We start from the raw sequence: 26780 nt of genomic DNA, 5'->3' as shown, positions 1-26780 counted from the left end.
CGTGACTGGCGCAGCATGTCCCACATTAGCTCAACCACAGCTCGCTGAAATGGACTCGCCTGAGTGGAATGAAACCCTTAAGGCACCATGCACACCACGCCAGCGGCTTTATCAGACAAAGATCAATGGACAGCAGCATTCACTCTGAGCACCCAAGCTGCAAGGACAAATACAGTAACTTGGGGGGCTGTGAGAGTCATTGATAGGCTTAGGCTGTGTGTGTGTATGTCTCACCCCCCTTTAATCAGGTTTCCCAACAGCAAACACTGGGCGTCAAGTGATGCGTTTCAGGCAGTGAGGCCTTTCAGGCAGGACAAAAGGTGGAAGAAGCTGTGGGACTCAGGGCCCAGCCCTCTCATTCGGTGAATGTCTCTCAGTTTTCCAGTGGCGCTCAAAAGGCCTTTGCCCTTCCAGCTGTAAAATTGGCAGACAGGGAGCCTCTAAAATCACCTACTACTGTGAGTTCACACAAAACTACAGCATTTACTTGGAAGGAGCTAACCAGGCTGCAGCACAGGCCAAATCAGACACTGGGGAGAGACTAAAAACAACACATTTTTGCACATTTTATGTAGAGCAGTGGTAAAAGAAAAGCGTACACATTAAGGTATGGGTTATCAGTTGTGCAACAAAATAAATGTTTTCGATTAAATATAACATATTACACCCACATTGTTATATTACTGAAAGAGTTCTTAGTTTACATCAATCTTATGACCATGTGGGAGAAAACAACTCAATATTTTATATATAAATATCTACATATCAAGCACTATCGACTGTTAATCTAAAAGAAATAGTAGTACATGCTTCTAAATGGCACTGAAAATCACACTTTTTTTATATTTTTAAGCAATTGTGTTTATGCTCTCTTTAATGGCTTATGCTCACTTTAATGCTCAAACATTGATTCTGCATGCTGATCCTCATGTTTGTCCCCCTATAAATTAGAGCGCTAAGTGAAAGAGCTGGAGGTCTGTGTTCATCATTATTGCATCACAAGCCGGTGAACTGAACAAGACGGGAGCCACAAGCCCCTCAGTAGAGAATATCATTTATTTATGAAGTGGCCCGTGACTTAAGAGGCTTGTGGATCTTATGAGGGATTTATAGTGCATAGCATCAAATGTTGATGTGCATTTAAACAAAGTAGCAGAGGTCACCATTACAGAGCTGGTTATAGTGGCTTCAGAAATCCTTCTAGGCTCTGTCTACTAGTAAGTAACACTAACTTTAAGCATAAAATCCAAACTTGAAGATGATTTTAAACTGATTGTTAAGAAGAAATTCCTTTCGATGTGCTAATGCTGAGATATTGTTCATTACCAGTTCTGATGCAAGTACAGTAATTACAGGGTCCAGATAACAACTATTTTCTGTACATAAACTAGAAATTGCCTCAAATATTATTTGGCAGTTTAACCGCTGTTAATGTCGAGTGACTTTTTTTAGCCTGTGTTGGCGACTGTGCTTCTGTCTACAGGAAACACATCACGTATGACTATGCAGACCTATTTCTTTCACATTTCAAAGAATCGTATTAGCTGAGCAACAACACTGCAAATGTTTGTTCACCTTTTTGCCATTTTTTTATAAAATATTAAACACAAACATACCGAAGTAGCTTTTGAACCTGATAAGATGAAGAGAAATAACAGAAGGTGTATGCTAATTATAATCATAGGTAGTCTTTGCCAACCTTTGCAAATTTCTGCAATTGGCTAACGACGAGGTTACGACATGGGCACCAGGACACTTTGAAGGGAGGCAGTAAAGGATATGTGCAGTTGACATAGCTCCCGTCAGTCGCTGTCTGGCCATGTTGTTTACATGATTCATAGGACTTGCTGCTCATCACGGCCTGTGGCACTCTGTCAGGAAAAGAGAGAAAGGATTGTAACTTTGGCCCTATTGTTTAACAGCTCACAAAGACGGAGGACACAGAAATTATTCTGAAGAGCAGGAGGGACACGGTGGAAAATGACCTTTAACTGCACTTCCTTAGCTGAATCTCATCCAATTAGAGCACTGTATATTTTCCCTAATAGCAGCTGATGAGGCAGGGCGTATGAGTGAGCACGCCCGACCGGCGTTGCTATGCAGCGAGATGGCTGCTTAGCACCAGAGGAGCGCTAGGGAATAAGTGAGCAGAGAGCTTTAATTTGATAGGGTTAGAATCCTGCAGGCTCCAGGGTCGTGGGTCACCAGGAGCTCGTCTCACACTGAATATGAAGAAATCAGAAGTAAATTGCTTACATCTGCTGCCAGTGGCTGTGAAGGCTGTGATTGGCTCCCAGAGGTGTGCACTATCTAACACAAGCAGTGGATGGGGGCCTTGGCGCAAAGAAGGCTTGTAATTGGAGTAATTCTGCATTAATAGATGTTAAAAATCCTCCAAGCAGCTGGTTTGAAAAGCAATGCCTTCATGAAATGCTGCAGGATCAGGAGAAGCATTTCTTCTTCTTCTGTTCTTTTTTTATTTTTTTTTAATTTTTTTTAATTTAAATCTTCTTTTTTAAATGTCTGCACTACAGTGCAAACCCCACAGCCATCTATAAGTGCTCTGGTTCCCCAATGAAGGCTGTGGCTGACAGGGGAGCAGATAAATAAGGTAAACAAAAGTGCCATGTGAAAATTACTATCCATCAACATTGTCCACAGACTGGAATGAAAGGAAATAGCATGTAATATTACTGTCAGTGAATAATACCATATCAGGTCAAAGCTTCAAAATGCCATATTGCGTTTTCCACTTTCCATCTATGGATTCTATACCAGCAAGCGGGTTGTTTGTCTTAAGTCTGTCATGTTTGCTGCTCAGATATTTCTCAGCTATTTCCATGCTTCAGATATTTTATTATAATTTTCTCTTGTCAGTGTGACACTGTCTAGTTGTTCATGTTACTCATCACAGTCCCTACTTTGGGACTGTGTCCAACAGAAAATGGGACAGGCTGTGAATTATCACAAATGCTCTGGCAAATGACACTTCATTGGAAGGTCTTTGTCACCAATTATGTGTCTATTAAGAAACAGTCAATCAGTCAATGTGCAAATAGCTAACCCTCCAAGGGCTCAGCTATTGACAGGATGCTGTCAATAGTCCATCTGATATGATTTAGCTGTGGAAGAACTGTGTGCTCACCATAGACGCTTGACAATCCTGCTGTATGTTTGGAGGCTAACATCTACTCTTGCTCGTTTATTGACCAACAATTATTTTAATGAGCCTTTTTAATGGAAATGTATTTATTCACAGAAAGGAAGCTGAGCCGCTTGCTGTGTGCGTTTGAACCTTTTGATTACAAGGTCTTTGGTACATCAAGCATAGGTCATTTCTTTTCTTAGCAAAATAAAAGTTTCCATTTCACAGCAAGAGCTACACATTTTTGAGTTGCGTAACGCAAATGAGCCACTCTTCTCTTGTCTTGTGGCCTCCAGCATATTAAGCAGCGGCTACATCTGACTTAACCAAAACGCAAATTGGATGTCTGGCAGACTAATTTGATTTCCCAAAAACCCTGAAACTGAAACCCTGTTAGTTACCTCAAATGATGGACACTAATATTGTGTTTTCAGCATGTAACTGCAGCTCGGCATGGTGTCCCATCCCAATCAAAACAGTTGCTTCCCAAATGTTATTACATTATGTTGCCATTTTCAGATAAATGACTGTAAAACGGCTCTGCATCACCATTGATGTCCGTGCACAAACACATTAGATTTACTGGCTTACTCTGGTTTCATAGAGTCTCACTGTCTCATTTTAGTAACTTATATACTTGAGATAATGTGCTACGAAACCATTACCACGAGTGAAAAAAACCCATCTCTTAACTACATACAGTACTAGCATGGAGGTAAACATTTTTTGATCATCTAAAGCTTGAATGCAAAATCCCAGAATCCCCCTTCCCCACAACAGTCAAGCTAAGTTAATTTTCAGTGTTTCAGTGGCATCATGCTGCTCTGAAAGCTGTCGCCCGACATGCAGAAATAAGAAGAAAACAGGCATTGCTGTTTCATATGGGTGCTGCGAGATGTTGACTGCTGCTTCCAGACTCTCTTCCTGTCAAACACTGCCTGGATTGTCAGTTAGAAAATTATAAAATGAATGACAATTCTGTGGCAATACCCAGTCAGCTGGTTGCAATAGTATTCACATTTAGACACAGCCTGATGGATAATCAAACATGAAGCGAAACACGGCCGCAGAGCACACGCTAATACACTCATGCCTCGCATAGTTATTCCTTGCCATACAATGCATTTGATTTGCCTCAGCTATTGCCATTAGGTAGATAAGTGCATCTTTTCAATTTCCCCCCAGGCACACTGGAGACTCTTTATGTTCAGGATAGATCAGACTGGCAGTGAGAGAGCTAAGGACCTGATAGTCCTCAACTATCCACCATAATTACCATGACAGACTCACTTAAGCATCTCCTCCATCTAGCACTGTTACCGGCACAGATCTCAGAATTCTTGTTGTGCATAATGGTCATAAACCTCCAGGAAAAAAAAGCGAGAGGTTATTGAATCTACAGCTTGGAGCTAATAAGAAAAAGTATCACAGGAACAGGTGGACTGCATATATTCCATCGGGGTGTTGTTTAAAGACTGACAGGGATCAGATTAATTAGTTACAGATTGTATAAGGAGTCAAGCATGTTGTCTTTTTTTTTCACTTGCTGCTAGCACATAAGCAGATTTTAGAAATGTCACCAGCTGAGAAACTAACTTGAAAATAAACCCATTAGCAAAATCACCATTCTTAGGAGAATTTCAAAAAATTATCTTTGCTCATCTTTATTTTTAAATCCAATTTTCCTCATCAAGAAGAAGATTCAAATGGTGTGATTGCTTTGATTTCCCCCTCTCTCTCTCCCATGCTCCTTTTTTTTGGCACATTTGAATAATAATTCCTTGTTTCTGATTCTGATTTGTGAGGAGGGCAGAATAAACAGATAATCATTAAAAGCAGAGTAGTCTTCTGCTCATAAATCAGTTGTGGGTATTCCAGCTGAGGTAGCTCAATAAGATTCCCTTAAACATTGGCCCATGGTAATGGGAATATCTGAGGGTCAATCGGGGTTAGGCAGTCTTCCTCAACAGGAAATGAGCTTTTGGTGGGCTGTGTTCCCAAGGTAATGAGCAATGTGTATGTGTTTAATCTTAGCTAATATTGTTATAATAACTGGATAAATTATTAAAAACAATCAAATGGTAACATTCTAAAGACCACCAGTAGAATTTGATTTTGTTGGGTTAATATACTGCTTTTAACGGTGCGGTGGAGCTTGGTTTTAAGGCATTTTAACTGTCTAAGTTCCTTTTTTAAGTGTGAATTTGATAAACCTTGGACTTGTTGGGATAGACGATGACACTAGCTGTAAACTACATTTTATGTGGTCAAACTGCCCCTAGCAGAAGTCCTCTTTATCTTCATGTATGCATCCTCTTTAACTCTTTGCACATAGTGCAATCATTTCGCTCCCACCAGTGAGCCAACGAATTTTGGTTCCTTTCATCTCCTGTAAAGTCATTATTGCCTCGAATCTGCAGTAGTGATGGGTGCATGAAATTCATCTCCTGATATGCAAATGGATTTCATGAATGCTCCATATTGTATAACCACATGCATCTGGCATGATTGGGCAATGTGGGACAAATAGCCCTTAGCCAAGGCATTTTCCTACTCAGCAAAAGCTAATGTTAAGGTTGGACTCATGTTCACAATTACCATGATAAAGGTGAGCAGGCAGGGGAAGAATAAATTGTGGAAAGAGAAACTCCTGTGCCCTATACGAACACAATACATACTTAGTCCTGAAATCACAGAACAAATGCATCAAATAAATACTTTATTCATGTGGAGCTAATTTCACCCCTCCATTTTGATCACGTCATTCCCCCTGGAAAATTGCAATTAAGTTTGGAGAGATAAAACATGCCAACTACTCTGCATTTCAAGGCTTGATTGGCCTATCAGCTAGTCAGTATGCTGCCATGGTTTTCATCACTGTTAATTGATCCTTTCTTTAATTAATCTGGAAAGGAAAGCCCATATCTCTATCCTGTCTGATCGTCCCCTCTGTCTGTCATAACACAATAAAGGCCCTATCCTACTGCTAGTAACTCTGCCTTAGCTTCTCCCTCTGGCTCTCGGCCAAATGGACTATTTATGGTGCACCTATCTAACGACAAGCCTGCTGTATGGAGTTCAATGGCTGGGTTCATTAACAGTGCTTTACCCGGCTACGTCTAATTTGCATGCAGTGACACCTTGCTTTTAATATAGATGTGAAGGTTAGTGGTAGGCCACGCCACTTTCTCAACTACCAATAGCCTAAATGTTGTTCTTCCATCTCCTCGTACCCCCACTGTGGCTAACACAGCCACATTTTCCTTCTCATTCAATTATACTCTAATCTTTTCTTGGCATGCTTTGTTCCTTTGCTTGCGTTTGTCACATATGTTACCATGCATTATGTTAGCATAGCCAACTGTCAGATCAAATTAAAATGTAGACATTGGTTTTTTTGTTGTTGTTTTTTATTTCAGCAAAGTGTTTAATAATCACAACATTATCCTATAATTTGAAATAATACAGGTAAGATCAAATATTACTTTATTTTTTTTAAATCTGTGTTTTAAAGTCATGCTACAAACTTGCCTAAGAGGTCTTTGTTTGGGGTGCATGGGTGTGATCTTCATTCAGGAGGATACCTCAAGACTTTTTGGAAAAAATGTACTTTCTTTGTCCAAAGTCTTTGCCCTCTCTTTTGTGTATTTTAACAGTTGGCCTGTGATTCTGACAGCTCTACCTGCTGTAATGGGTGCCTCTAGGAAGTGTGAAACAAGGTCTTAACACTTGGCTTTTCACTATGAATGTGTGGTTCTTTCTGTGCTCACAGTTAAAGTTACAATTGGACCATAAAGCGTTTTTCCCCAACAGACTGTAAAGAAATGGATGGGAGGCAGCTGAGAAATGAACATGTGAGTATCTGTTTCTGTCTAATTAAATCCACAGAACAGCCTCAAGCCTTCCTCTGCCAAGACTGGATTCAAACAACTTGAGGATACTGTAGCTGCCTTCTGTGGTAGCACACTGCCACCTATTGTTCGAGGGACTCCTCTCTGCCTCTGAAACCTTTGTCTGGCTCCTCTCTTGATTGCTGAAAAGACAAGTTAGGTGGTAACAGATAACTGATGATAGTGACATCAGTCATCTGCCAGCATAAAACACTCTTTTAAGATCACATATCTCTTTTGAAGGCTTCTTTATTACTATTTGTACAACACATAGACTACCTCTAATGGCACAAATCATCAGAGCAGGAGAGTAATGCAACCCCAGCTCTTATGTGTTATCATTGTGAAATGTGTTTTCTTAGTGTGGGATTCTGCAGAGGCCCATTTGTTGTTGTTGCTCTCGAGAACAAAGCAAAAGAAGAAGTGGCAGCTGGAGGAGCAATTTTTGTCCATCAAGGGCTATTGAGAGTTCAATTATTTATCTTGTGAAGTGTTCCAAGGATGTGGTCAGCTCATCAGGGTTATAATGCACGGAGTGAGAGGACATGTGCATGGAGCATAGGGAGAAGGATGTTGTTGTAGTCTGAAAAAAGTCAGCTAAAGCTTGTTTCCAGATACCAGCACTCCCACGCTCTCCGCAGCTAATGAGGAAGTCTTTAGAAATGGACATTGTTCGTATCTCCTCTGGTGAGGAGGACAAAACACTTCATGTCAAACACCTGACAAACTTAACCTGACAATAACCAGCGGGGACTGCAAAGAATTAATTCATTTGTTGTTTAATAATATTTCTTTACTGAAGTGCACAAAGTAAAACGCCATGTCAAACTATCTGGTTGCACACTGTTGAGACTCTGGAGGTCCCAGTGACATTCAAAATGAAAGAGAAATATGTTGCCCAAACAGGATTATGAGATCAAAGAGGGACTATGTTTGCGAGTTCTCCATGCGAAAAGCAGAAGAAGATTTTAGTATTAAAAATAGAAACTATTTATATTTAAAATATCTTTATTAAGTATCACTCAGCTGCCAGTGATGGGAAGTCTTTTAATTTCTAAACTGGATCTATAGAGAGACCTCTATTTTCTTTACAGTTCCCACCAGTGTACCAAGTGTGTTATTCAAATATAAACAGTGGATATGAAATATATATGACAATTAAACCACATGTAACATTTTTCTAGTCTTATCAACCACTATATGTCATGTTTACCCGCACATTCCTGGAGGAATTTCACTATCAAAGACACACCAGTGACACACATGAGGACAGTTTTAGGGGTTTGGTATGTTCCCCGAGGATACATATGGACTGGAAGAGCTCAAGATCCAATCAGAATCTTCTGGTTAGTGGAAGACCAGCTCTAATTCTTGAACCATATTGTATGCATTACTATACAACAGGAAAATAAGCATATTTCATTGAACTGTCTTGCATAATTTTCTAGTTTTGACAAAACTTTGGCTGGACAATGAAGATAGAGCACAGCAGGAAAAAAATCCTGCTAGCAGCCCCTTACGGGCCATCTGCCTGACGCATTACTATAGGAGACAATAGTGTTTTAAAACCAGCCAACAAATATTTCCATTCACTGGAAAGCAGGGCTTTGGTCCTGCTTAACCCAAGGTAAGCAGAGTGGCAGGGGAAGTGCTGTACTGATTAGAGGAAAATTTATCATCTGCATTTTAAGCCAAGAAGCCTTGGGCCATAATTTTTCTAGCAAGGATACATAACAACTGTTAATGCAGAGCATGGCAGCAGAAAATGCATTACATACATAAACAACATGAAAGTCCCAGATGACATCATGGATTGTTTTTGGGTCCATATTCCTGCATAGCAGGTAGAAAATATGTAGTATGCACTATAGAAATATCTACAATATTTAAATACAGAACACAGCAGATCTTCAGAATATTGGGATCTTTTTTGACCATTTTTGTGAAATATCAGAGATTAAGTGGTAACTTAAAAAAAATCTGAATGTAACTTGAATACATTTGAATGAAGACAACGCAGAAGTGTGATCCAGTCAATCTCAAGCAGCTGTTAAAACTGTGCCTGAAGAGAGATCCATCACCAGTTTATTCAAAAAAATGAGCCGCTTTCAGAATTCCTGCTAATGTCCATCCATTTCTCCTAGTCAAATGGACTCTGGAGAAGTGACTGATTTTACACCGAACTCAATAATCCACAGCCTGTGCAGTGCAAGCAGTGGAGTTCCACTGTGCGCATGTTAACACCATTAAATCACCTCAAATGTCTGCATGATTCAATTTTTTTCACAGTGTCCGACAACTGAATTGAATTTCTCCAAAGTGGCTGTCCATTTCCTGCCTGTGTGACGAGTGGCTATCGTTGCCAGGGATTTCAGAACCATTCTCCCATTTGCTTAACTTCCAGATCACATTTTGAGCAAAGTGCGCAGCTACCCATTTTCCAAAAATAAAAATGAACTGGAAAAAAAAAAAGTTAAATGAGAATGAGACAAACATACAGTTTGTAGAAAGTGATTTTATATTCGGTGAGGTTTTGTTTCTTTTATTTCTAATCAACTGCATGTGGTTATGTGACAGAGATAGGGTTCTTTCTTTGTTTTTGTGCGTGTGTGTGTGTAAAGCTGTATCCACAAAAAAACCATATTCACTGTCTAAATTTTGGAATTGCAGCCAGATGAGGCCCTGGCCTTGTACAAGCCTGTCACTGGCACTCTATAGCACAGCGGCTCTTAGTGGCCGTGACTCCATGACCTGCTTTCCCGTTCATCATGAATAGCTGCTGGCACCTCTCTCCAGCCTGTCTACTAGATGAGGAGCAAGTTTAAAGAGATACACCATTTTTTCAGTACCATTACATTTTTGCCTTGATTATGTTATTATACTATATGCTGTGTCCACACGGTTCTGCACAGTTTGACAATGCCCTCCGGGTCAGGTATAAGAATAACAAAAAGTAGTCTCCTTCTGTGTTCCTCAAGACTGTTTGTACTACTCTCCATGCAAATGCTCAGCTGCAAGAAGCGCAGAGAAAGTTCAGAAGCATCGTTGAGCATTTACGAAGAACTGACTCAGTTTGGCGTTCTCTGTTAATGGATAAAACCTCTGAAAACAAAAGACATCGTTTATTTCCAATTGGGTTTATGAAGGCTCAAAACTTTCTCGCCAAAGATTTGAATTCTGCTATAACAGTTTTCCCTTAAAAATATGAGACGTCTAATCAACTCTAAGACAAAAAACCATTTCTTTGTGAGTGCAGCTGTAGATGGGCTGAGGAAGACAATGTTCACGTGGGCTGGGGAACACTGATTCCCTCTGACAGACTGGGCCTGTTTGCTACCTGCTTAGTCCCCAGCATTTTAAAACGGTGTTTGGAATAAACGGACTAAAGGGAATAGAGTACCTAAGAGCTCAAGAAATTGAGAGCTCCACAGGCTTGATTGGCAGGTCTTGTCAGCGAGTCTCTTCCAGTAAGAGGCACCTGCCTCTGCTCTAGTGGGATCCCTGCCTCCAAAGTGAAGCGCAAAGGCATTGTCTTAATTATTCCCCAACCCCACGCCCCCACACCAGCGCATCTCAACAAGAAGGAGGGAAAAAAAACACAATTAACGGTAAGCATTTAGGGGAGAGAGATTATTTACTGGGGCCCATCCAGTGGAGGCAGACGCTCAGTGGTCCTGAGAGACAAACATGTCCATCAGCCTGGGGAAGCCTTGCAATCCAATTAAAGTAGAAGTCTTTCAGGCGGTCAGTGCTAGCTGATGGTGTTCATCATCCACCGGTGACATTGCTTGAATAATTTCTCATTTTAGTCCCTTACTAGCAAAACATTTCTTTTTTGGAATAATAACTGCAAAATATTCAACAACATGAGATGTTTGTATGAAGAACAGAAGACCAACCCGCAGCAGAGAAACACAGAAATCACGCTTGCTTATTCATAAAGTGTTGTTCAAGTAGTGATCTTTGGAGCCCAACACAATGGAGTCAATAGGAAGATCATTAGCCATCTATATGGAAAAATTTATAAGTGTTAGTGGATTGAACAAGGGAATTCTTATGGAGACAACAATAGGAATGCAAGCATGTGACGGCAGGAAGATTCCTGTGTGCACTATGTGGACTTTACTACAGTCGCCCAGGCTGAGGAAAAAAAGGAAAGGAGGAAAAAAAGATTGCTGCAATTCAAAGAGCATGACTTTACTTGGAGAGGCAAACCAAATGAGAGTCTGGGCCTTGGGTCCGTGGGTCAGCTAGCAGGTGGGAATGAGGTGAACCAGAGCGGGGGGAAAAACAGGATGGCAGAGTGGGGACGTCACATCTGGGCTGAATTAGGAAAGTAATACGGCGGGCCCAGGAAAGTGTTTGAGGATCTGGCAGATCTCCTTTCCCTAAGAACAGCAGGTTAGTATGTCAGCAGGGAGTCCAGATGAGAACGATTAGAGGTGGCCTTTGAGGAGCAGGTGCCTCTTCTACCTCTGCTGCTTAGCACTGAATGCACGGTCATTAATCTTACATTGTCATAAGGCATTTAAGCAGATGATACTTTATGAGCTTGTCAAATTCCGCCTTGTATGTGGTTTGTTTTAAATGCATAATTTCTTATGCATGGACCATTATGGAGCAGCACTCGGTTACATTCAACAAGCACTGGAATTAAAGCTAGAATCTTCTGCTGCAGTGTAATGGAAGAAAGAAGAAAACAGAGCATCTTAATCATTGTAAGTGGATTACCTCACCTAACATTACATCATAGCTGATTTGGTGAACAAATTATTTGACAATATCGCAATTTAAAATCAAGTGGCTTGCAGCTTCACTACTGCATGACCAGTTGCTGCCAACTGCTGTATTAAAATGGAGATACAGCCACTGGCAAAATCCTGTAAGAAGCCAAGAGTAACAACAGTGTCTCCTTAATAGTCTCATAATTTCCCCTATGGCTCTATCATGCTCACTGTCTCACTCTGCTCCGCCACCCCGCCTTGCTTTGTATACCAGGGACAGACACATTTGAGAATTGATTCAGCGCTACATTAAGTAATCTAGTAATCATTTACAGCAATAGTTTTGGGGTTTTCTTTGAGAAACAGAAGCATATTAAACAGGCATTGGTGTCACTACGAGGAGAATGGAGCGGTTTCCGTGCAATGTGAGTGCTATCTGACTCGGACGGCCCGCGTTGGGGTTTTTGCTCTCCTTTACGACCTCAAGCTGTACAGTGAAGTGGAAGAGCATCTTTTTCATGGTACAATTTCCACCCCATTTCTTTGCATTTCATTGTTATCCCTATCTCCAAAACAATTCAGTCATGCGGCTCTATGCAAAAGAGCAAAGCATGCATCTGCTCACAGAACAAGTGGAAAGAGAGCAGCTGTGGACACAGACCGCAGCATGAGAACTACAGTGTAGCTGTGTTTGTCAACATGAAAGGCTCGAGACCAAAAAAAAACCCCCAACCTGTTTTACAGTTTTACATCAGCAGAGAAACATTTTGTTATTCGTTTTATGATTGTGGGCATTTTTGGTACATTCAGGCTCGCTTGAGCATTGAGATGGTGATGTAAGTAGTGATGCTGGGGAGCCGGATTAGCAGGTTGTCATACTTTGCCGTTTTTGTTAGTTTTTGTTTAAAAGGGATTTCAAAACGCGGCTTTCTGTAGTGCTCATGAAACCTGAAGTGCTTTAATAGGAGTTCTGTGGTCTGTAGCTGTGAGCGATCTGAAACATGGACAAAGACGGGGAGATGGAAGAGAAATCTAAGCCAGAGGCAGTCTAGTTTGAACAGCTATACAGACTCGCCTCAAGTGCACCGGGCAGATTTTGGGGTGTAAAAGAATGAAAGCGGTAATTCTCACCTGGCGCTGGTTTTTGTTATAGAAACAAAAAGGTTGCTTTTTTTTTCTTTGCAGAAAATTTAAGAAAGTTTTTGTTATTCTACTGGAAGCACTTGTTAGCAAAATCGAACAATAACAATGAACAATTATGAATGAACAGTACTTTCAACTGTAATTGAAATTGTGTAATGCCCTTCAAAATGACAATTCCAGTTGTTGTTGTTCAGGACATTTTTAAAGGAAGAAAAACAAATTTTTGAAAACCACTTTTTCATCCGCTTCAACTAGTGCCTGAGTGAAGTGCTGTCTTCTCCCCTCGCATAGGTTTCAGATGGAGGTGTGGGTGGTTGCAGATCAGTAATGATTTACAAATAATAAGTGGTGGAATGAACAAATCAATAAATCAGTAGATCTCTGGATATTTGTGAGGCAACCTTATTTTTTATATTTATCTGGGTCTTTTATTTGTTTTCAGCTCTCCAAGGCAGGAGCAGGAATCCCAAATTATCCAGGGGGTTAGGGGGCGCAGTGCCCCTGAGCCCCGAGCCCCATAGCAGAGGTAACGTATTCAATGGCCTGGGGCGAGTGGAGGAGAGGAGCGGCCCTGCTGCATACTGATGGCAGGGAGAGAAGCCAGTAATTGGAGCTGCAGAGGAGAGGGGAGAGGGGGGCAAGCACTGGGAGATGATGGCTTTGTTTTCTCTCTTCCTGTCTGTGCTGCTCAAACTCCTCCTCCCAGGCCTCGCTCTCCCTCACACTCACTAAGTAGAGATATGGAGAAATTGAATAGAGATACTTGCTAATTGGTCTCTTGCTGCTTGCTTAAAGGACCATAGACATTCTTTTTCATTTGCCTATTGAAACTAATAAACTACATCTGTCCGTGTGTGTCTCTGTGTGTGCGCCTGCGTATGTGCGTGCGTGTGTGCAGTTATTCAAGGATTACATGAAGCGCTGTGTTGTTCTAACAGGGAGGAAAAGAGGAAAATGTGAGGCATTGCTAATACAGTAGATTTAAAAATGGTTGTTATTGTTATTAAGACTGAAAGGAGAAGCCGTGCTCACTAAAATGAAAAAGAAATCTCAGACTAACCTATTTGTAATACCCTATCAAAGCTTGACGAGTTCATTTACTGCTTTATTTCACTCCACTGCCGTAGAACATATGCACTGCGTTCATGAAAGCCAATTTAAACCCTGTGCTGCCTGATATGATGTAAATTGGTAAATACTATCCTAATCAGAGCACATCACAGTTAATTAAGAAAATTACTTTGACAAACGGTTTGAGACTGGTGTAGGAGCTCAAGCCAATCAGGCTCATTCCTTATGGTGGTGCTCCCTCATGTGGGTAGGGAACGGTGAGAGTGCTGTTACATACATTGTCGAACATCGCTATCAAATCGGCCAGGAGAAAAGCGGATGCTTTTGGCGAAGTAAGTCCCACAGCACCGTCTGTTGACATTGTGAAGTGGTATGATATATGCAGGCAAATTAACTAAAAAAGAAATAATAATTTTTAAAAAATGGAGAAGAAGTTTGTTGTGGCGACATGTTCGAGTCAGCCCTGCTGGCCAGTTGGCCCTTAAACAGGTTGAAGTCCACAGGTCACAAGAAGGACACAAGCAAAGTGAAGCTCTCATTTCCTGTCAAAAGCAGCGCAGACAGATTCTTTCCAAGGCATCAGTCGCAGGCTAATTGGGCCCCGGTGGGTGACACTGCAGCATCATAAATAAAACAAACACAGTTGTGGTGTTTCTGCCACTGGACTCTTTAAACCTTCATCACAGAATAAGCGGTTCTGATGAAACACCCAGCCTAATTACTCTGGTACAGAGCTGTTATCTTTTCTGCCTCGTGTAATTGATCCTCTTTTTTTTTTTTTTTTTTTTCCTGAATGCATTTATGTTTTTAATCAGAAATGAGAGCATGCATTGCCTGAGAGCTTGAAGACCTTGTAGGAGCCGATAATTAGCTGCTGTGGTTAATGGGCCTAACTGTGCTTGTGTGCTACATGACTCTACGGTGTCATAATGTGGCAGAGCTCAGAGGAGACAGTGCTCAGGGGTGATGCACGTGTGATTAGTTTCCTCACTTCACCAAAGCCCTTTTCACACCTTCACTTTGCAGTCAGAACCACGAACCTCTGGTGTAGAAAATTACATATCTTTAACTGCACTCACTAATCAAATGTGCTCTCTGTGAACCTCTGACTGATCCATGACCAGTGTTGGGTTTTAATAGTTTTTTTTGTTCTCTGAAAAAAGGACTAAAATACTGAAACACACAAGTCTTGTACTTTCAAAGTGTTACGACTCAGCACAGCAGAATGTAATGTGCTCCCTTTAATATGTGTGTTGCGTTCATGTGTTTGTATAGCAGCATGTGTGCTAATTTAGATAAATATACAGCTTGCCCTGGGCCATGAATTAGAAAGCAGGCTAATATTGATATACTTTGAATCTCTTGCTTCTTTTAAATTCACAATGAATCAAAATACATCAGCTGCCCACCTGGCATATTGTGTGTTCTTCATTCTGCTCGGTGTCCTGATGATTTCACTTTGTTATTCAGCCAGTGGCTCCTTCCTTGGGACCATATATTCATATTCATTCTGAACCTATAGAATGTGTCAAATAGAGGTGTCCTAATTGTGTCCTTGATGAAAGGCTATTAATATTGAACATTTTCACATTCACCCGTGTGCCAGTGCTGAGGAAATGTGTTTTTCCCCCTGTTTTTTTTTCTTTCTCCAAGACAAAAAAGCAGATCTGTTCATATCTCTAATGATACCTGATTCCCCAGGGGTTAGCGGCGAGACTAGCGGTGGCTTGAGCAGATTCATCAAACAAAATATGGTGCTCTTTCCTCAGGAGGCTGAGAGTCACATTGCGTTATATCACTGTTAATTAGAATGAAATATGCAGTTCAATTATTCTTTGTATTGTTTCCTGACGCGCGGGCTTGTGCTAACTATAGAGCACTGATGTAACACCAAATGTTAGAAAGCTTAACACTTATTTCCGCTCATTTTTTTTCTTTTAACAAAACTGCAGTGCTGCTTTTTTTTTTTCTCACACACACACTTCCATTCCATTTTTCAGCATAACAAAGTGACCCCATAACTATTCCAAACAGTGACTGTAAAACCAAAGCGTTTATTGTGTGAAAATTCTTGTAGCTCTTCTAAGCAGTGCTGTCATGATACTGGCAGCAACTGGCCTGATCGGCTGGGTAGCCGGGTGGCTCACTTGACATTGTTTTTTGAAGCAGGCACTGGCTGTCCTGTGACCAGTGTCAGTATAGCACAACCTCTGATCCAGGAACAGCAACTGTCAGGCCCGCACCTGTACGGCACTGAGACCTTGTGTCCCCCTCCACGTCCACAACGCAAGGTTGTGCTTAGACATGCTTTGCATCTCATCGGCACTCATTGGCCCAAGCAATGCTCTCGAGACTGCCCATGATCCCAGCTGTTGTCTTCATTTTAATGCACTCTGAATAATATTAAAGCAGAATCAGTTGAATTTATTAATGCAGCTCGCCCCTTGGAGAGATGCTTTTAAAGGCCAATGATTTAATTTCAGCTCTTAAAGGCCATCTTCAGTTCTTGATGCTATAAAGAATTATGGCTTTTGCCATCTCTTAACACCAGCGTGTACTGTGGGCCACAAAATGAATTATTAGTAAACTGGAGCTAGTGCAAACAGCTGCTATTAGCGACCATTTTTCTCTCTGTTGTTATCTCACTTACATTGCCGCCCGTATTCCCAGAGACGACATCAGTCCTGGTTACTATAATTTATGTCTTTCATCAGGAGAGACTAAAGAAATGTGCCAGCTAGTTAAGGCGCAATCTGGAGGAAAACAGCTCAAGGTGGCTACAGCATCATTTTAAAAACTCCCAATGCAGTCTCATGTAGACGTGTTAATATACACTGGGCTAAACAGTCGCTAACTGTATTAACATCAGTATGTTCTGCGTTGTGTTTGACAACTGAGCTGATGCACAACAGGTCATGTTTCATTTGGTGCATTGGTGTGTTCTGTTTAGAGGCAAATCGTAACCTCTGCCGTAATAATTTAGGCCATTTGGGAATTGCAGAGCAGCCAGTGATCTCCAGTGATGACCTGCTTCTCCGGTGGTACAAAGAGACCAAATAACACATACACAAGCGCCTTAACACATGTAAGTCAACGGATAGCGGTGCTTTTGTTGGTTTTTCCTCCCGTGCGCATTATGTCTGTCAGAGGGGAGGTCAGAGAACCTTAACAGCATTGTAACAGTAACAATTACTAAGGATTTGTTGAGAACACTGGCTTATTTAAATGAGTTTTGTGTTCTGTTTTGTTTTTTTCCTCTATGCATCTCCTTGTAAAGCAACACAGAACTGCGACAAAGGGTGCAGTGTTCGCTCTCCCTCTCTGCACTTGGTAGTTTGACGCCCGCTCCAGGGCTGAACATCAGAAGAGCGGCTGCTGAAAAAACAGGTTGTATGGGTCCTTGCACACAGCCTGCCTGTGGTGCTGCCTGAAGGACTGCCATGGAAACAAGGAGTGTGACAGGCTCTGGGGGGATCCGCCACAGCTGCAGGCACTTCCTTTTTGACAGCCTGATGAAGACATCACTGCCACACCATGCACAACAACAACTACTACTGGAGAAAGAATATGATCAGACAATGTTAACTGCTGTGTGGCTGAAATGTTCATTAGCAGGCTTGTAAAACATCCAGGGATTTTCCCCACCGCATTCAGGGACCATATTGCACAGTGACTTCCTCTGCAAATATCTGCAACTGTCCCAGGAGAAAATATACTGATAAATAATTCCTTAAATATGATTACAACACTTTGAAGAGGGGCTTAGGTGTGTTTGTGTGTGCGTGCCATATGTGCATATAAGTAGAGAGCATGAGTGCGCACCGGTGCATGCAAAGTAGAATCAACAATTGTTGAATCCCTGTCAGACTGTTCGGTATGATCCACTGAATATGAATGATACGGGGTACATCCAAGTCCACAACCTCAGTGCCACAGATTCAAAGATTTGACAGCTTGGAGGCAGGCAACCATAGTCCCTTAGGACCTCTCGTAACTGGAAGAATTTATCTTTATAATAATATATATGTCAAATGACACATCATTTCAACTAAGTGCTATTAACCAAAGCGATGACTTTAGATAAACTGTGTTGTTTTTGGCCCCGTATATGTCACATTCTTATTTTCACTTGTTCTGTCAGATATTTAGATGAAATCCGGTTGTTTGCTGTAATGTCTCTTAAAAGTACCCTGGGAGTGTCGCTTAATTGGTTTCACCTCTTGGGGACGTTTCATCGGGTTTTGCATTGGATCTGCTTGTAACCCCCCCTTACACACCTCCCCGCGATGCCCTCCTCTCAGCACAGCCAAAACCAGCTCCCCCCCCCAAGCCCCAGTGGAGCCAAGAATGTAGGAGGGTTTCAGCCAGTGTGTGGGATTTAGCTCGTCAGAAGCTCAGGGTCACCTCCACACCCTCTCACTTTGAAATGGACCCCTGGTGGCAGCTCCTGGGAGAGCCCAGTGATGTCTCTATCAGCCTGTCAAAAGAGATAGCCCGGGGCTCCACCAGGTCCCCCTGAGCCAATCAAACTCTTCACAAAGCACAGATGGATGCTCTTTCACCAGCGTGCTACTCCTGAGGAGGAGGAGGGGTGGGTGGGAGGGAGGGAGGGGACCCGGCCGTGATGCTCAGTCCCCCAATTGGTTGGAACAAACTTCCATTGCTGGAGTCCACTCCTCAGTTCAGCTCAACTTCAATTATAACTATATATTGTATTGTATATTGTGAAAGAGAGTATCTGCCATTTATCTAGTGGGCAAAGAAGGAAATACTACTATTTCTAGTTTTAATTTCCTCTTATGTACTCTCATATATTCTACAGGATGCAATTATTTTGAAGAACAGTTCTTTAGTCACTTTGTGAAACATTTATGTGAGCAACATAAATAAGAAGAAATACTGTTTTGCACAATCAAAAATGATCAAAGATGCCAATCGATCATTTTGCGTATTTAAAATTAATATGCGCGGGAACACTGAGAGATGATACGCTATATCCCTTGACTTTGAAAAACTGTTGCGGGAATACAGATGGAAAAACAGAGTACGTGTGTGTGTGTGTGTGTATATGTGTGTGTACGTGTGCAACCATTAGATAGGCCAGGTGATTTTAGTGGAAATATAAAGCACTAAGTGCCGGGGATGGAGAGAGTACTCTCTGTGAGATGAGCTCTTTCTCTCTCATCTGGACCCTGTTATTGTGAGAAGGCAACAAAGCAATACATTAGGAAGCACACTGGAGCCACACAGCTTTGATGTGAGCTTGGTAACCAAGGCGCAGCAGTGGCCGGTGTGTGAGCGCCGTTTCAATGGCTGTGTTGTGTAATCAGATGTGTTTACTGTGTATTCAAGTAAAGAAGTGGTGTAATCCATGCTCACAAGAGTGCAGTTATTGAAAAAAAAACAAGAACTCAAACTGATCAAGATTCTTTATTCAGGATTCTTGCAGATTCTCCATTTGATGATGCAGACACGATGCTAGGAGGTAAAACTTGCACGTGAATTTAACAGGAAACACAAAAACTTTACTTAAGCCAAGCAAGTTGGAAATAATACATTTCATGACTATATTTGTTTCTGAGATAAAATTAGGAGTGCTTGTAGGATTACGTTAAATAAAGCAAATCTATACCACAAAAAAGATAAATTCAGTACTCTGTCCTTAATATTTTAAATATAAACAAAAAATATTATTTCACCACAGTTATTTAAAATATATGTGACCTTTAGTTAAATGAACATATAAAGAAAAAAAGAACATTGCAGTGGTTTGTTAAGTTTGTATTTTCTTTTCTTTAAGGCAAATTTCTCAGTTTTACCAAAGTCGAAAAAAAGCCCCAGATGCTTTTCATTCCTTTCTAAATTATATCCAAAGATGAAGGCTGAGCCTCGCAATGCTCTTTTTTCTTTACCTCCAAGCTTGTGATTGACAGCGCCATGTGCTGCCCTCCTAGCGGCTGCAGTTCACAGCCCCTGTCAGGGGGGTGGCAAACACACAAGCCAGAGAGCGGCTAGCTGCCCCTCAGCAGCAGGGAGCAGAGTTAGGGTGGTATGATGGGGTGCACGGGGTCAGGGGCTCTGCTGGCACTGGAGCATTGTTGTCAGGTGGATTGCATCATGCCACATTTAGAAAGAGACCAGCCTTTCATCCAGCGTGTCCGCGGAGCTTACTTTTTCTTCCGCGCCTGGTTCTGGCTGGTGGGCGCTCTCAGCACACTGTACTGCACCTGTAAAAACAAACAGGAGTTTGGTCAGAGGCAGGTAATCCGAGCTCAGTGGAGCGCACGGTAATGGCTCCCCTGAGGAGAGCTGGTGCAGGGGAAAGCGAGGCAGGCTCGCCTGTAATGAATCATTTTTTAAACACAGGAGCAGAGGGGATTAATCACAGGGAGGAAGGATTTGAAGAGTCAAGGGTTCTGTACCAGTGAACGCCCCCCTCATTCTGCACCACAATCGCAATATTAGAAACAGACATCAACTGCTGAGATGACCTGCCAGCCAGGCCAGTGAGGGAGTTGCGAGCTGCATAATCACTCAGTGTAAGTTATGTCCCCTAAAGAAAACTTTGTAAGTGTTTAGTGTTGTTTAAGCTGAGCGCTACCAACACAAGTTGATGTATAAGTTTCTTTATGACTTTGCAAACCTCTGAGTGACTTTAATTTCTCCGGGCTAAAACTGGACCTGAAATGTGATATTTGAACTTAAGACCTTGTTCTTTCTCCTGGCTACATATGTAGTGTTAAACTCAAGGAACTCAACTCATGTTACACACTTTCTCATCCATAAATTCCCGCATGTGCTTGCGAAATATGAATCGGGTTTATTCGGACGCTAATTTTTGTCTTTTTTAAAATTACCACCAAAATTCCCATCATATGCCAAAGAGGGCCGATCATAGGGTAAGCTGAAAAGACAAGTTGGAATTTGAAAACTTGCTTTGAAGCTTGCTCGCTGAGCTCAAACAATACGGTGAATCTGTTGAATAAAGGTAAGAACTCTATGCTAATTAGCTGCTCTCCATTATTAGAATGGGAGATGGAATGTGGGAACAAAGTGACTGCCTCCTGCATCAGAACATGAAACTGTCCTCAGAACTGACAGATGCTTCTTATTTCAAGACAGACACTGTGTTGTCAGAAGTCCCCGTTTGAGGCGGACTTTGTAGATGTGCACAAGCACTAATTGCCAAGTCACATTTGCAAGAAAGACAGGAGTCAATTTTCCTCCTTTGTGGTCTTCTGTGTCCACACCTATCTGAGGATTGAAGTTCTAAGTCAACAAAAAAAACAATATGTGGTTTATTGTTTTTGGGTCTCCTGTGTATATGATGTTAAGGTTATTTTTCACAGCGCATAATGGAACGTACTTATGATTAATCTTAAGAGTGTTTTGTTTCCTTTTTTTATGACTGAGGCTATTTTCAAGATGTAGTTCCTCTTTTAATCCAGGCTAAAAAAAAAAAAAAACAGGGAAAAAAAAAGTATTGTTTCTATGGGATTTGAAAATGAGTCAATTTCAAAGCTCAAATAGTGTATCCCAATGGGGGAAAAAGACATACAAAGGATTCTGAATCAAAATGTATTCACCACCTTGTTTTGCCAACTCAGTCAGCCAAATCTCAAACAACACAGGCTCCCTCCAACATCACAGAGAAGTCAGCAATGGCTTGCTGCAGAAGGACATCAAGGGTGCAGCTGAGAAACAGACTAGGGTGAGAGTGCCTTGCCAGATCCAGACTGTCAGGATTTCTCGCTCTATTCTGTCTGGTGAGTTACCTGCGAGATAAAGGCATTGTGTGGCACTTCATTTCCTGGCTAAGCAAAATCCTCAGTCAGAGAGCGCCGAGCACCCAGCGCCACTTATAACACCCTGACAGCTCCTCTCAGCTCTGTGATGTAAATGCAAATGACATATCAGCCATGGCTAATATGTAATCACATATGGCACCCAGCAAGTCTACTGGGGCTCGCAACTACATTAATTGACTCTACCACCCTGAAGTGACTGGGGCCACATCAGAGTTTCTCTGCTGACACAACAGCCAGACACGTCAGGAGCCCTCTCTGTCGGCATGCAGCCAATCACTGGCTTTTATGTCACAGCGCTTCAATCAGCCGTGCAAAATTGCTAATAACGGACAAGGCCTCTGCAATATGGCTGAGGAGAGATCTGAGCATCTCCTTATTCGGGCAATGCAGCAGCTACACGGAGTTGCACTGTGGAATAATTGGGGCAGGCCCGCTTTAAAGGCGAGTGTCCATTAATAATCAAACAAAGCCAGAGGATATATCTCTGCAACACTTGGGAATTCTGGTACAGCAAATAATGCGGACATCTTCAGGGAATTCTCTCCATATCTGTATGTAAAATTGGACCTTACCTTTTGAACATCTGAAGGCACCCTCTTGAGGAAATCCAGTATTTCATTACTGTCAATACTATATGGGTTGCGCAGCTTCTTGGTAAATTTGTTAATGCCTGTGAAAACAGGAATGCATTATTAAATAAAGCCGTCGTACAGGACACAAGTTTCTATAGTTTTATATAGTTTTGTACTGTAAATAACACCTATAATAAAAAAACAGTTGTGCAACTCTATCAGTGCAGAATTTCCCCACCTTGTTTAAGTAATAGCTGAAAAAGAACATGTGCAAGAAGGGTGTCGCTGTTGCAGTAAACAGTGTGTTAAGTGGATGAGTTGTACATAAGGAACATTATTCAAATATGATCTTACCCTTTATTAACAAAGTTTATTTGTAATTATTAGAAGGACTCCTGACCACATTCGCAGTGTGTGCTGCATCCAGTTTATCAAATCACCAGTAGAGCAGGTGGTGTACAACGATTTTGAATCAGCAGTAGACGCAAATCACTTTTCAGAACCTCAGTGCCAAATGGTCTCCCCTTTGACATCCTAGGATGTTATAGTAGAACTCTCAAAAACAAATGCTAAACATCTTCCCGACTGAACCCTGTAGATTCTTCCACAAAGGGTAATAATGGTCTCTGGATTATACCAGGAGACGCAACTTCCAAACAGCAGTATTACCCTTCGACATATAAATTACTATTTACTATTTGCTAAGTGTGCAAGTTTGAAGACTGTAATGGTGTCACATACGCACACATCAGAACAGGATATCCAGGAAGTAAAGTTTAAAAAAAGCAGGAAGTTTAAAGGAGATAGCGTCAAAATTTTATGGGAAGAAAAGTTTTTTCACAGATCTAGGCACGTCTGACATTTAATGGGTGTAAAATTGTGCATTAACTAATCAATGACAAGTGTTTATCAGTCACTCAAACAGTATTTATTAACCATTCATTAATCGGTTATAACGTTTTTGAACATGCATGCATCAGGTTGTTGTAAAATCACAATAAAGATGATTCAAAGATCAGTTATTAACCCATTGGCATTAGTAATTTTATAAACAAGTGAAAGATTATGTAACAACTTTAGCTTTAGCTTACTAAAGCATCTGAATCTCATTTAAGAATAAAATATTTAATTACCCACAAATGTACTATTCATTAATAGTAGTTACAAAGTGTTAGCAGTTACTTTAATTTGAACTATAGGTACTCGGTTATAACAACTTTTTTCCACTTTTGTTTGCTTCAATATGATCTTTTTGTGCACATCTATATTTACTTTACAAATAGTTCCATACCACAGAGGGAAAAAAAATCTCTTGGGTCTTGTAATGGGACCATTATATTCACAGCTCAGTACTGCTTGTACCTCAGCATGCAGACAAAGAACCTAAGGACTTAAATATGTGCAAGAAACTTGAAAGGCTTGCCTTGCAACCACAGAGATGGGGGTTAACTGGGAAGGCAGAGGAGTGTCTCAGACTGTGTTTTTTGTTTGATATGGTGGTTTTTTGGTATTGATTGTGTTGAAGGCAGTGTGGAAGTACAGTGGTTGTGGGCTTACAGCTGGAGGAGGAGAGCCTGTTAAGGGCAGCATATCTCCCTGACCACTGAGATGACGGTCTATTCTCTATGACTACAGCAGATAATGAGAGGCTAGACCAGGAGCCTACAGACTGCCCAAGGACATCATGTATTATATACAGCTTGCTACTCTACCTCTGCTTTGTTTTCACACAAACCCTCGGTCATACCTCTGCTGGGCTCTGCTACATCAGCCCACACTGGGCAGAGCAAACCTCTGCAGCTGTCTGATCTCTGTGCATTTGCAGAGGTGTTGAGATGGCATAGTTCTTAAATTAGTGTACTTCATTAAATCATGGATTAACAGTTAGGAAGACTAAAAGAAGTTGTGTTTTGCAAAGATGATATAGGTATATATTTCTTTCTATAATATTTGTAGAGATATTTTTGGTTTTATATATATGTATAAGTGGATCAAATAACAAAAGGTATTAAGTATCTTTTGTGAATTAAACATGCTTGCGATTTTTCTCCACATGTGGTACTTACCCCATATCAGTACAATGTATCGCAGTGGGATCAAATACAATAGCGCTGCTGCCACAAACAGCACCAAGCAGGCCAAGCACGACAAGAATGGGACAGACCAGTTGAATATGCTGTAAAAAGAATAACATGTCCAGTTAAGTTTTATATATACACTACATCAATAAAATGTTAGTAATTTAAATGTATTATGTATAATAAAATCCAGATATTTGGCAGGTAATTATGAAATAGTCATATTACTTCTTAACTCGCTCCCCGATGTTTGCAATCTCCTCCAAAACGTTCTGGACAGCCAGCACTACTTCCTGCACCATATATATCTTATCAATCAAACCCTTTTTTCCGGGTTCCTAAAGTGAAACAAAAAAAATGCACAGACACTGATGAGGTACACTGTATGTCAATTGTTGGGCAGAGTAGACAAAGACCAGTTTATCTCTGCTGTGCTATTATGTGTGATTTATCTATTGAATGGCCCGTAATGAGCAAACACTGTACATCTTCAGACTATGCTTTTGAAGATGAGACAGACTCGGCCATCCACATAACAGCTTCAGAGCACTGAGAGATTTCAGCTTTTGTCCGTCACACACAATGGAGCTGTTGCACAAGTGCAGCACAATCAAGACTCTCCGGTAGATGAAAAGTACAGAAAATGGCCATCTGCAATCAGACAGACTAGACGACCTAGACAAGAAGTGCAGGGGCCTCACAACTTAGGAGCGATTTTATTCCAGGAACCTGCACAGGACGAGTCTGAACACGTTTTGCTTCCTAGCCTATCCTAACATTCTCAAAAAAACAACAAAAAACACACACACACACTTCAACCTGCTTAGAACACCACGCACGAATATTATCACAACCATCACGACGCAAAGCGCGCTATTTGCTTTTATGCATTGAGATAATAAACAAGGTGGAAAAGCAATAAGTCAGAACGAGAGCGGATTGGGCTGTTTGTCTTGAAATGAAGCAAACGTGATTGCATCAAACTTGGAAATAATGGCAACTGTGAAGCCTTCCAGGGCAGAGAAGTAGACTAGAGATAACACGAGTAACACAAGCTAAAGAGGGCTGAGGAGCCTCACATCAAAAGGAGGAAATAATGACAGGAATGATGACAGAGAGAAGTGTGGGAGAGGGAGAGTGAGAAGGGGGATGAGAGTGTTGGGGGTGGGGGTGGTTGGCTTGCTCTAATGGACCCTAACAGGAGGCTTGAGGATGTCTATATGTTTGTGTTACAAGTCAGCTGAAGCAACAGCCAGTGTCCATTGACAGGACGCAGACAGAGTGCCTTTATCAGAGCTTCATGAGGCAGCCCCTGGGAACACACTGTCTGCCAGCACAGAGAGACTCCCCACTGCTGGGCCCACTCTCCTCCACGAAAGGCGCAGGAAGAGAGCAATTCCCACACTAGCGGAGCCTCCCCCACTGGGCTCCGATCTGGACAGACACTGAAGGCCTAGCACTGTCCAAAAAAGGAAAAACTATCACAAATATGCTTTCTGTGAGATTAACATCTCACGGTCTCATTATGAGGAAAGACGACTATCTGTGTGCACGCTTCGTTTTTGCTCTCCCCCCTCACTGCACCGGGAAACAGAGGAAACCATCCTGAGTGTCTTTTACTCCACATCAGGTGTTAGTTGAGCTGACTGGGGACGCTTTCAAGTTTATTTTGAAGGCGCGGAACATCTTCAGAGTTTGCTAAAAGCCATTACGAACCGTGTTGGTAAGCTCCTGCAGGACTTAGACAGCCACACATCAAATGATAGCTCATTTGATATGGAGCCTCGTCAGTTAGGCATTCCTTTCCTTATTTCCATTTAAACTTGTTTAAGCAGCCCAATTACATGACTTGGAATTCAAATATATTACAGTATGAGATACGAAGCATTATTTATCTACAACGGATACGCACGCAAGGTAAATCTAGGCCCCAAAAGAAAAAAGAAAAAGAGAGAAAACCATATTGGCTTTCATTTCTAAAAGAAAAAGCAGACAAATAGATGTGCTCTGAAGTATGCATCAAGAGGCAGAGCTCTCGTGATTATCATTATTCATCTGCTTTAAGATTCCTGAAATCCTCCATCTCCTTAGCGACCAAAACTGAAGTCCTTCCTACATTAATCATGTGATGATATTCTTTGTTCATTTCTCTTTTAAGCATGTACTTGAGCGCGAAGAAAACAAATAAATAAAAGATCTCCCTCTTAAATGGGAAAGGATGGCTGAACTGGGAATGGACTAAACGAGGCCTAAATGTCTACTGATTAGAAAACCTGTGTGAAATCATAGTCTCATTTCAGATAAAATTGTAAAAGCTTCCTTTTAAGGTGCCGTAATGGAGAACCAATT

General features: G+C 41.4%; 1 protein-coding gene and 1 long non-coding RNA gene across 3 annotated transcripts in view; one reads left to right on the top strand and one right to left on the bottom strand.

Moving 5' to 3' along the window:
• The window catches only part of LOC143419643 (uncharacterized), a 50839-nt gene extending 37090 nt beyond the window's left edge, over nt 1-13749 (top strand). For both annotated transcript variants that reach the window (XR_013099657.1, XR_013099656.1), the window contains exon 3: nt 13345-13749. This is a non-coding gene — a long non-coding RNA (uncharacterized LOC143419643). The remainder of the gene's footprint in view (nt 1-13344) is intronic.
• A 5635-nt stretch (nt 13750-19384) lies between these two features.
• mctp2a (multiple C2 domains, transmembrane 2a) overlaps nt 19385-26780 on the bottom strand; it is a 33564-nt gene continuing 26168 nt past the window's right edge. Inside the window, exons 20-23 of the mRNA XM_004553219.5 lie at nt 24660-24769; nt 24420-24529; nt 22354-22451; nt 19385-20200 (exon numbers count right to left, since the gene is read on the bottom strand). Coding sequence (XP_004553276.2) covers nt 20141-20200; nt 22354-22451; nt 24420-24529; nt 24660-24769 — 378 coding nt within the window. The 3' untranslated portion in view covers nt 19385-20140. The remainder of the gene's footprint in view (nt 20201-22353; nt 22452-24419; nt 24530-24659; nt 24770-26780) is intronic.

Source organism: Maylandia zebra, linkage group LG7 (genome assembly GCF_041146795.1).
Source record: "Maylandia zebra isolate NMK-2024a linkage group LG7, Mzebra_GT3a, whole genome shotgun sequence".
Taxonomy (NCBI): domain Eukaryota; kingdom Metazoa; phylum Chordata; class Actinopteri; order Cichliformes; family Cichlidae; genus Maylandia; species Maylandia zebra.
Note: the sequence above shows the minus strand (reverse complement) of the source record. Positions and strands in the feature narration are given on the sequence as shown.